A 12425-nucleotide genomic window follows, 5' to 3' on the forward strand; every position below is an offset into this window, starting at 1 on the left:
TGAAGACTCACTTCATAAATCATATCAAACTGATGTCTCCTATATAAACAGCCTTTATGCGTTAAAAGCGCCGGTAAGTATCAACAATGCTGTACCTGCACTTACTTGATACTGGATTGATACCAACATTTTTAGTATCGTACACCACTAAGGTTTATGGATGTAGTAAAGGAGGATATGGAAAGAGCTGGTGTAATAGAAGAATATAGAACAGATAGGGTGAGATGGATACACACTGCGTAACCAAGTAATAATAATAATAATAATAATAATAATATTTGACGTGGAGGTCTTATAAATAAAATAAAAACCTTCCGATAGTTTCCAGTCGGAATTATTTTGGTAGTGCACAGGAGGAGTGACGAGACACCGGTGCAGCAGCTACACAGCTGCATCCGGTCGCAGTCATTCACGTTTCTTACTGAAATTGGGGTTCTTTCCCCACAAACCTACCTCACAGCTTAAACCTCACCCAGTGAGTCAGGTTCATTTATGTAGGTTACAGTGTCGTATGTTTAGAAATTGTAATTTTATCAAAAAAGAGTTAAAGAAAAAGACAAGCTAGGAAAACAAACGTCATGAACTTGTGACTAAAGTGAACCGGACCTGGTGTCAAACTACCCAGTGAGTTCTATTAAATAGTTTTGTTGTGTACCATGGTGCCACTAAAACGAAGAAAAACTCTCCCCTCGGATGCTGGGAATACTGTGAGTGACAGCAGTGGACATAAGGTACCAAACAAGTTCTCTCAAGTTGTTTTGTTCCTGTTGGAAAGAAAAATGGGAGCCAGCCGAAGATTTTTCCTCTCTCAACTCGGACGAAATAAAGGCTTTCAGGTGGAGGACGTGTTCAGGTGAGAAGTGTCACAAATCCACTGATACAAATGTCACGGGAAAGCAAATATAACTTGGAAAATGTAGGTTTCGCGGAAGCCTAAAATGAAATGTATTAAGGTAAATATCTGTCTTCAAACCCTCGTTCACAGTATCCAAAGTGCATGAGTCATTTTACTTTTAATCTGCTGTTTCTCCACAGTGAAAGCGTCACACATGTTATTTCTGAGAATAACTGTGGCACTGAGGTCAGGACGTGGCTAGAGTCTCAGGGAAGGGGTCAGAGCCTTAGAGTTCACCTCCTGGACGTCAGCTGGTACACAGAGAGCATGCGTGCTGGTCATCCTGTGGAGATAACACATAGACATAAACTACAGGTACATTTTCATTTTACACATCCATGATATCAAAACCGAAAATCTGAGGCTTTGTTTTGTAGTAATAAGCATTTTCATTGAATGTAAATATGTACTAAATAAATACAAGCAGTTTATAGTAATAGTAACCTATAGAGCAACTCTCTGATGATAAAGTGACAAATCACATATCATGCGTAAAATGCTTTTACTTGCCATTAGGGAGTAATTGCACAGTGACAGCATCAGTCTTTATACAGCTTTATTTGTCTATTGGCACTAAATTGCCAAAAATGACTTTTTGTTTCATTGATCTGTGATCAGTAACTATGAGGTCTATTAAGTTTTTCATCATTAGCTGAGTGAACTCATAGAAGATGGTAAATTATAAATAGAATTTAGAAAGGCTCACATCTATTTTTTATAAGGTCCCACTATTTTACATTGTATGTCAGGACAAAAAGCAGTGAGATGGTAAAATTACTTTCAGTGAAGGCTTTGCATAGTTCACATTCGACTGCTAAACAACATACTGCATCAGTTACAGCAGCATGGCTATGAACTGATCTGCCTGCAGTCAAGACCTTTCACCGGTTGAAAACGTTTTCACATGAAACGAATCTAAAACCTGAGACTGTTGAGTCGGTAGAATCCTATGTCACACAACAATACGACAACACTCCTCTTACAAAAGTCCATCGGCTGGTCTTTTGCTGGAAGAGGTTAACACAGCCCTGTCCAAATTTTTTCGAGATATGTTGCTGCCATCAAATTCAAAATGAGTAGAAAGTGGTACATCTAGTGACCACTCCTGACTAAGCTACTTTTGATAAACCGCATTCATTAAAAAGGCTTCCATCTGCATTGGAGTTTACTATTACACTTATTTGTTAAAAAATAACTGTAGTGAGTTTCCCGTCTCAGACTGACAGATGTGTTTTTTCTTGTCCTCCACTTATGCCTATCATCTGGCATTCTTTTTTACTCATTCACTAACTCGAGGCAACTACTGTTGTGATTTGGTGCTAAATAAAACTGAATTGAATTGAAAGAAAATTGAATCAACTGTTTCTTGCTTTCTTTCTTTAAACCATTGTCACTCCTGGGGACTTCCCTGGCTTCCTCCTCAGAAACTGTTGTAAGTTTCCTCAGTCAGAAATTGCAATGCTTTCTGGTTTAGCAGTGCAGGCAAGTAATTGCATTTCCCAACAGAGCACAAGCCTCTTGACTTTGTATGTCTCTGATCCACTCACTCATTTGTGTTTCTTCCACGTGTGATGGTAAGAAGAAATTGGGCAAGTGTGCATGTTTGAGAAACTCTGTAGACCTCAGCCAGGGGAGGCTCAGGTCAAGGTGAGAATTTCCAAAGTTGTGAGTGTTCTGGGAGCGCAATGGAAACAATAGCTCGGAACCACAAAGATTTTTTAAAGAATTTTTACCCTCAGACCACAGTGAATAATGGAGCAAGAAAGTGGTCTGTCAGAAAACCCTATACTTGGTTAAATGTCCCTCACCAATTTGGTTTGATAATTTGGTTTATTAGCCAATGAGTTTTTGGTATAATCCTAAAATGTATTTTTGGTAAGAGTTTGACATTTTAGGCTTGGTTTAAACAGGAAGCTGGCTTTTCCTGACATGAAGCCTAGCACATACCACAGATTTGAGGTTCGGCTTTTGCAAAAGTTTAACATCACCCTGCTGTAATCATTCCTGCTCTATCCATTCCAAAGCTAGCTTTAAGTTAACCAACATGTATTTTAAACCAAATAGGCATTGGTTTCATGTTATACTGAAGACTTTAAGTCCTTGACTTTAGTGTTATGTGTGTCTTTCAGGAGCAGCAGATCAGTGAAGCAGAGGTTGCTTTGTTCTCAGTATCCAGCTATGCCTGTCAGAGACGAACCACTCTGGACAACCATAACAGCAACTTGACTGTAAGCCCTCCACCCCCCACCCCAAGCAAACACAGAAGTCTGATTTTAGGTGCCATGTTAGCTAACACATATGTCAGAACTGCATTTTCTGTCTCAGGATGCCTTGTCGCTTTTAGCTGAAAATGCTGAGCTCAATAATGAGGACGGACGAGGCGTTGCCTTTCGACGAGCTGCTGCCTTGTTGAAGGCGCTCCCCACACAGGTGATAAGCATGTCACAGCTCAGGGGTCTGCCTTGTCTTGGAGAACACTCACTTAGAGTTATAAAAGTAAGTGAAAATTTTTAGCATTCCATGCTCACCCCCTAACAAGATGTAGTAACTCATTTAAATTCTCTGGTCTTGCAGGATGTTTTGGAGAATGGAGTGTCAAGTGAGGTTGAATCCACCAAGCAGTCAAAGCGGTACAAAGCACTAAAGGTATCTCAGGCATTTTAAAATCTGCTGCAGGTGTGTCCCCTTGTTCAAAAGCAGCTGTTAAAAATCTAAAGGGAATAGGTCCACTTTAGCTATCACTAGGAAATGAAATTATTCTTCTCCTTTCTAACTTAATACCTTTTAACTCAAGCTCCCAAAAGGTTGTTTCTGTTCATTCTGACTCATCCAATTGACTTCTTCAGTCAAAAAGTCAACCTTACAAACAATACATTTGCACAGTACCTGAAACTAGCACCACTGGCAAACAATGGGCTATAAGTTCAGTCTCTTGATAATTATTATTCAAACTGTCATGACCATTGATCAACAAACACTGATCAAAGTCATTGATTGCAAGATGGTTAAAGATGTACCCTTAGCCCCCCTCCTCGATTCAGAGATGGTTCTTCCCTTTTCACGTAAATGGCCTCCTTGACTCCCCGCTCAAACCAGCATTCCTCCCTGTCCAGGATGTGTACATCCTCATCATTGAAACAATGTCCACTGGTCTGTAGGTGTGAATAGACTGCAGAGTCCTGGCCTGACGAGTTAGCTCTTCTGTTTGTGCCATCTGCTTAGCCAGAAGTTGTTTGGTTTCTCAGAATCATGGCAAACCTTTCTGGCACTTAACAGTGTAGACTACTTTACTCTGTTTGTGTAGGGGGACCCAATCCTTGGGGTGGACCAGTTTCTGGCGCAGGCTGGAGCTTTCTTAGGACAACATTCCAGCTTTGACAAATGTCCAGCTGGGATAACCACATTTACTCAGGGCTTTCTTGCTATGATGTTCTTCTGCTTCCCTGGCCGCTTGTCTGTGGTGATGGTGTTCGCTCTGTATTTTAGCGTCCTGTAAATATAATACTAATACTACTACTACTACTAATAATAATAACATCATCAACAGGTGCTCCAGTTGATGATGAGAGTCAAACCTTAAATACTGATCTGTTTGCGTTAGTTTATGATACACATCAACTTTTAAATGTCCCCCATTACTGATGGAAATCTTACAGTCTAAGAAGGCTAACCTGTCATTTTTCATATCCTCCCTGGTGATCTGCCTTGAGGATTGAGACCAGAAAATTTGAGATGTTACAAGTGACCGAGTTGATCATACAGACAATTGATCTTAAATATCCTGTTTAGTATCTTCAGTAAACCATACAGACTGCATAGCTTCCCCTAGGCAACCTGTGGTACAATGTCTGGTCAAAAGCATTCTCTTGTTCTAACCGCTTCAGACAGTCTATCACCCTCTTCCTGTAACCACTTCTTGGGTCTTGATTCAGAGGCTCATAAGTTTCTCACGATAGTCTTTCTGGTTCAGCAAAACCATGCATGCACCCTTTTCTACTGGAAGGATGATAATGCTGTTGTCATAACTAAGCAATATTAGTGCCTTCATCTCTGCCATGCTGATGTTGGATGCTGGGGGCTTTGCTTGCTGAGACAGGCATCGGCAGTTGCTTTGCTGCAAACTTGTTTGTTTGGGTTTTTCTTTTTACTTTACCAGAGTAGCTTTGAATAATTCAGATTTCTCACTTATCATTGAATGTTTTATACATGATTCTCTGCCAAAAAAACCCCACTTTTATCTCCTGTAGACCAACTTTCTTCTTATTGGCTGTCCCTCACAAAGAAGGTTTGAACAGCAGGAGGATGGGGCTTCAGCAGTGCTCATAGCCAGAGCTGTGTGCTTGAGATGACAATATTATGGAATTTGTTACTGTAATTGTATGCTTATATGACAGAAAAGGAAAAGCTTAATAGACCCCACTTTGAAGGAAAATATAGTCATTTCATTTTCTAATGGAATGCATTTTGCTACTTTCTGTTATGATATCAACTGTTTTACTGCTTTCACTGTACAATTTTGCTTAATGTACACAGATCGTGAATCTGGCTGGTACTCGCAAGCAAAAATCTATCTAATGGCTAACATTCTTAGTATTATTTATGCAACCTGTAACACAACATGTTATCCACTATTTAAAGATTTTGTATCAAGCAACTCAAATCTAGGAAATACTGCCTTGCTCTAAACTTTCCTGCTCTTATCACTGTTCTATGATCAGGAGTTAGCAATGACATGACACACACCATAAGTATGTTCTGAAACCATGTAAACTTTGAATCTCTTACGTGCAAGATGGTGACAGAGCCTTCTGTTGTTCTTTGGAGGGGCTGTAAATAAGAATAACGTTTACTATAAAACTGTGTTTAGCTCATCAGTGTGCTATGGGTCATGTGCAAACACATAGGTGGAGGGCGATTTAGGCCCTGCGCCAAAGTGGTATAAATGTACTGTTGTCCTTAATAAGAGAAGACAAGAAGGTATTGTATTCAGAGTACAAGTGTACACTGAAAATAGCTCAATACTGATCAGTCAAAGCAGAGTGTGCAGATCAAGAACTTAGGTACTCATGTGTCCCAAGGGCTAGCACATTGTTGTAAAGTTTGAAGATGAAAATTGTTGGTAATATAAATTTTTTACACATTTTTACATTTGGTGTGACCTTGACCTTGATCCGATTTTCTCCAAAATTAAATCAGGTTGAGCTGTTATTGGTATCTACCATCACACAAAATTTTAAAATGATATCTTCAAAACTGTGGAACCTAGGCTGCTTTGTAGCATTAGAAAAGGCATTTTAAATTATATTATTAGTTATTGAAGTTATTGAGGGCTTTAATGTCAGAACCCTTACAGTGGCAGTTTTGAAAAGCTGTCACTGACTGCATGGGAATGTTTTTTTTTTTCAGGTTGGAACATCCCACAATAGTCAAAACTTTAAGGGGTAAGATACAGAGATAAAAAGGTGAAGAAACAATTAAGTGTCGTCTTTGTTTTTAAATAAATGTATTTCAGATTTTGACTGGTATTTTTGGAGTTGGAGCCAAAACTGCTGACCGATGGATTAGAGAGGGAATATACAACCTTGAGCAGTTACAAGATTCAGGACAAACACTTAATCGAGCACAAAAAGCAGGTTTGTTAGCTTTGTTTTTCTTGGCATTCTTGAATGAGGATAATTTTCTTACTATAATGATCATAGCAGGCGTATGTATGCTGTCTCCTCTTTAACTGGTGTCCAAGTTAAAGCATGTCAGGTGAGTTCTTGTGTCTTTGTGTGTCTGTCTCTCTTTTGAATGGGCCTTAAAAAAGTCATCATGTGTAATTCTTTTGACTTTTTTAAAATTAAACCTTTCAGGCAGTTATTATATGTTTAGTCCAACTTCAGTCTACACATTTTAATTAAACTAAATATAGATAACTTGAGATTGTTGTCTTGAACAGGACTCTCTTTTAGTTTTGGGATTTTTTTGTTCATCAAACAAATGGTTTGACAAAGATCACCTGAGTAAATATAAAATGCAGTTTTTTAATATAAGGACTTTATTTATTAAGGGAAATGCCTATTCAGACTGCTCTGGCTCTATGTGAAAAAATTATTGCCCCCTAAGACTAATAAGTGGCAATGAAACTTTCACGTTGCTGGGGGGGGGGGGGGGTTTGGGTCACATGTCTTTTCAAAATTAAAAAAAATTTAGCCTCATTGGAGGGTTTGCAAGCATGAGCGGCCTGTTTTAAGGTCAAGCCAGAATTTCTCAATCTGACTTGAGTCCAGACTTTGACTAGGACACTCCTTATTTTTTAATTTTTTTTTATCCTGCTGCATAACCCAACTGACCTATGTGTGGCTAGACATTCTTCCGAGGGTTGACCGAGTGGTGGAGGCAGCAATATGTTGTTCTGAAAGCTGACAGGCCAGTCTTTTTATTCTTTCTTTCACATCCGTGATCTAATGTGTCACAAATACAGTACAGCCAACTAAATAAAAACTCAAACTAGAAAGACTTTACTGAGAAACAAATGACAAATAACACCTGAAAGATGATCCTAATCTAAATAGAAACAACTCTGCAGTGGGCTAAACTACTGTAACGACGGCCCCTGATGTAAGCCACTATGGTCCACTCTCCATCGTGACTCGGCACACACTAGTCCTCGAGAGGAGTTGCAACCCCTGACTAAATAACCAGTGGCTCCTCCCACTCCTTGAATTAAATAGCAATTAAGAATTAAACAAATTAATAACAATGCTCAATCTGTCATTCAAATATAATGATGATAAGTTAACAGTGAGAACATTAACACAAATATATTTAGAAAATTCCCCAACTCTGTAAACGTTCAACATCAACAGATTCTTTAACCTCACGAAACCCCACCCCCACTTCACACTACACCTGGCACATTCCCTCCCAGGAACTTTACCATAAAAGGAGGCCAAAAAGAGCCAGACTTGTTTGGAAGTTCCTGTCTGGCCAGCTGGAGGCCTGGTGCAATCTGGAGGAGAGGTGAGAAACAAATTAAACATTAATCTTAAAACAAAAAGCAATTCTTTGCATGTTTTTTTTTTTTTTTTAAATAATCTGGTAGCAATATACACAATAGTTAGATTGAAGGCACTACAGCATGCTTAGAGTTCACAGACTTGCTGTCATAATTATCTTTAAGGGTTTTCTGGTAGAGAGCAGAATTCATGTTCCATCAATTTCGGTCAGTCCAGGTCCTGGAGAAGCAAAGCAGCCCCATACCGTCACACTATCACCTCCATGTTTGACTGATCTTTTTATGAAAACCCCCAAAACAGTTCAGCTCATCAGTCCACAGAATATTTTCTTAAAAGTCTTGGGGATCATCAAAATTGACAAAATGAGATGAGTCTAATATTAAAGATTTTTGACAGTCGCAATCACTTGTTAATGATAAATATGAAAAAAGATATCTGAGAAAGTGTGGAAGTTGGGAAATACTTTTTAATGACATTGTGTAGCATTAAAAAAAATAATGTGTTCACTTGGTTGCTTGGTAATTCGCCTTTCCTCATGTCCTATATAAAATAAAATTGTTAAAAAATAATAAATACACTCTCATCTTCAAGGTCTGGAGCACTACGATGACCTCAACGAGCCGGTCACTAAAGCAGAAGCAGATGCCATCGGGGAGATTGTGCAGAAAGCCGTCGATACTGTGCTAACAGGATCACAGGTTGCTCTGACCGGAGGATTCAGGAGGTGAAAGCACAAATATTCACACACAGTATATCTGATCGCAATTTCAAAATCTTCACAGCCTAAAATATCTCAATGAGCTCTATATTGTCAAAATTATTGTTTATACGTGCAGTTTAAAGAAAATTTTATATGAGCAACAAGTAAACACTTCTTGAACCAAATCAAATTTTAAACTTGTCCTCAGCAATTTAATAGAAATATGAACTGTGGTATTTTCACAGAGGGAAGCTGACGGGCCACGATGTTGACTTTCTGATAACGCACCCAGAGGAAGGCAAAGAGGTGGGACTGATGCCTAAAGTGGTCGCCTGGTTGGAATCACAGGTAACTTTTGAAACAATTGATATTTATTAAATCCTTTCAAACAAATCAACACAGTTTCCTCGGGGGTTAAACTATTCTGATTCAGATTTTTTACTTCTCAGTGGTAAAGGGCTGTTGGGATATTGTTGTCACCCTGGTGTGCAGGCGGCATACACACCCAAGTCTGAATGTGATAACTTGATAATGAGGTGACATATGAGTATCAAATTGATGTTAAAGGTGCATCTGCTAAATATCTGGGACATGTTGAAAACCCGGTGACCTTGAACCCAAGGTCAGAGGTCAGCTGTTTCCAGTGAATGACAGGCTTGAGCCTTAGTGGTTTCTGGATTGTTCCTAATCATCCTAAACAGTTTCCTCCCATCTGAGGGTGACAGTTTGGGTCTTTTCCAGATCTTGGAAAAGCGGTGACACGCCTGAAAATTTGTACTTGCATACAGTTGTTTGAACTGATGATCTTGGAATCTGCCATTATTCAGAAATGGCTCTAAAAAACCTTCACAATCTGTGGAAATCTACACTCTCCATTTGGAGTTTATATTACTTTCAGGTTGTTCTCACTGTTTTCAGTCCAATGAATACTGTTAAACAAGAACTTTTTTATGCTTCCAAAGAGAAAGTATCAGTTGTAGTAAGTCATGAAAAGAAATTGTATAACCTTCAGCGCCACTTATTTAAAGCTTTAAGTGACTGTATGTGTGTGTATATATTTGAGTCTGTATATGTAATTTTGTCCCTCTGGATTTTAGAAAATTCAAAATGCATTTAAACTTGTGCAGCCAATGCATGCTATGCAATCATTCACCCTGGAAAAAGAATATTTCAAAGCAGTAATTGAAAGCTCTAAATTGCAGTGAATTCAGGTCCATGCTGAGTTCATGTAAACTTTCCCCACAACTCTATATGACATATGATGTTTCTGATCTGAACTGGTTGTTGTCTATTCAGGGATTTCTGTTGTACCAGAAAACTACCAGAAACTCATACCTGGAGTCGAAGGATGGCCCTGCTCAGCCTGCCTCCAACATGGACCGCTTTGAAAGGTGTTTCTCCATCTTTAAACTGACCAAAGGGAAGGAACAAGAAAGCACGCAGCCAGAGGAGCAAAATGATCTGAAAACCAAGGACGTTCTCAGACCTCACATGCAGGCGGACACAGATCAACAATTATGTGAGCTCAGTAAGAATTACCAGATGGAAGCTGCATCACACAAAATATGGAGAGCTGTGAGGGTGGACCTGGTGGTCTCTCCGATCAGTCAATTTTCTTTTGCTGTGCTGGGCTGGACTGGATCCAAGGTGATCGCTCACGCCTGACCTTTGTCCTCTTTCAAAAAACTATTGCCTCCTTCTTTGTCCCTGCTTTTCTATGTTATATTGTTTAATGTTCCTTCTGTCTGTGCAGTTGTTTGAGAGGGAGCTGCGACGTTGGGCTGGGCACGAGAAGAACATGTCTCTGAGCAGTCACGCCCTATTTGATAATACACAGGTAAATCGAAAATAGAAAAATAAAGCCTTTTTTTGTAGTGTTAGCGATTAGAGAGTCTATTTTTAAGATATCCTTTATTAGTTTTGCTCATTGTTGAAGCCGGGAGCAGAAGTGCTCTTGAGGTACTGTTGAGGCAAGGCAGTACTCTGAGCACTAAGAAACACATTTGGATTTCAGCAGGAAGTTTGTCCCATGCTCTTTACATAGAAATCACTCCACAAACTGTTAGAAGCAACAGATCTTTTGCTTCTAACAGGAAAGTCTTTTTTAAGTTAAAAAAGTGGCTGCGTGAGTGATTGTGTCTGTTGTGGAGGGCCGCAACAATAAGTGGGACTCAGTTCTGTTCCGTATTAATTTTCTCTTTTCTCTTAAACGCATTAACCCTTCACTACACTTCCAGTTTCTCATGCGAACCCTTGAGAAAAAAAGAATTGTGCTCCCCCCCTTTTTTTTTTTTTTTCTTTTTCATGCCAACTACTTCTACTTCTTCCTTTAAGTGCATATTATACCTGCCATATTTCAGCTTAATTAAATGAAGATGGCGTGATGGAATCATACTTGTTTTCCTTTTGTACAGAATAAATATCTGAGAGCTACATCAGAGGAGGAGATATTTGCTTATCTTGGTCTGGAGTACATCCCTCCATCAGAGAGAAATGCTTGAAGTGGCCTGATCAGCTGCTACACTGCATGCAAGCAAGAGCTGGAGGGCAGAATAAATGCTTCTGTTGGAAGGGCGGCCTCATGGCATGGAGTTGCTGTGTAACTACTAAAGAAATATTATATGATTGAACTCAACGATGACACCCACTCAGCTGACTGAAATCTTCTTATTACATGAATACAGAATTTTATTTATTAATGAAATCCACTGACCAGAACTGAACCTGTTTAGTTTTTTTAATAAATGTGAAATTTATAACTGAAAGAGTGAAAACAAACCTTGCTTCCAGTCACAGTGTAATTTCAGAAATTTTACAGACTTCCTATTTACATATAATTTATGAATTTTTGGGCCACAAAATGCACACAAACAACTGATATGCGATAAGGAATATATGATTATAGAATTTTATAGATTTTATGAGTGCAGGAGCCGTCAAGTGGCTTTATAGTCATTTCAACCATGTGCAGTGGTACAGTACACAGTGAAACGAGACAGTGCGCCTCCAACACTATGCTGCTACATATAACTTATAAGGCACAATCAACACAGGACTACATAATGTGCAACACCAGACACAACACATTGCAGACACAACAGTGCAATAGAAAAGTGCAACAATGACAGTAGGTTGTGCAAAAAAAAACTTGATGTATGAAAGTCTGTGTGTACATGACACTGTACAGATAAATGCTTGAGGTAGTGACATGTATAAACGTATGTGTGTGTGTCAGTCCAGTCACTGATTCTTTAGGAGTCTGACGGCTTGGGGGAGGAAACTGTTTTGCAGTCTGGCAGTGAGGGCCCAAATGCTCCGGTACCTCTTGCCACATGGCAGCAGGGTGAAGAAGCTTTTACAACAGGGCAATAGGGCCCTAATCAATGCTAACAGCTGATCTTATTGGCTACCTTCCTGGACTTTTTTGGGGGGCAATAACAATAATAATAATAACGATATGCAATAAGGCTGCATTTTATCACACATCTTGTATTTTTGTGCCGCTCACATAAACCTTACTCAGAGGATTGAAAACTGTTATGTTTTATGTAAAGACAAAATGGCTGTTAGGTTTATTTCACCACATCCACACCTGTGTCACGATGACCTACATTCAGCAGCATCCTTATCACCTTATCTGTACATATAGCTGAAAAGAAACCCACTCAGCTGTTCTGAGAATATACAGTGTGAGATCTCGCATGTGAATTAAACATTTGCGTTGGAGTGTTTCCATATCAGTTCTTCTTCTGTTCAACCACACTAAAGATAGACTGCAGTTTTTAGTGCAATACATTGTGCACTACTGATAGCTATAAAAGGTTCAGGA

General features: G+C 39.2%; 1 protein-coding gene across 1 annotated transcript; it reads left to right on the forward strand.

Annotated features, from left to right (window-relative positions):
* Positions 1-328: 328 nt before the first annotated feature.
* polm (polymerase (DNA directed), mu) lies at positions 329-12329 on the forward strand. Its single transcript, XM_084936093.1, has 11 exons — positions 329-853; positions 1036-1210; positions 3025-3123; positions 3221-3391; positions 3470-3541; positions 6408-6528; positions 8488-8620; positions 8842-8944; positions 9893-10243; positions 10350-10433; positions 11011-12329. Exons 1-11 carry the CDS (start codon positions 657-659, stop codon positions 11095-11097), a joined length of 1593 nt encoding a protein of 530 aa, XP_084792219.1. The 5' UTR covers positions 329-656; the 3' UTR covers positions 11098-12329.
* The last annotated feature ends 96 nt before the right edge of the window (positions 12330-12425 follow it).

This window comes from Perissodus microlepis, chromosome 7 (assembly GCF_051167445.1).
Source record: "Perissodus microlepis isolate ML-2025 ecotype Zambia chromosome 7, ASM5116744v1, whole genome shotgun sequence".
Lineage (NCBI taxonomy): Eukaryota > Metazoa > Chordata > Actinopteri > Cichliformes > Cichlidae > Perissodus > Perissodus microlepis.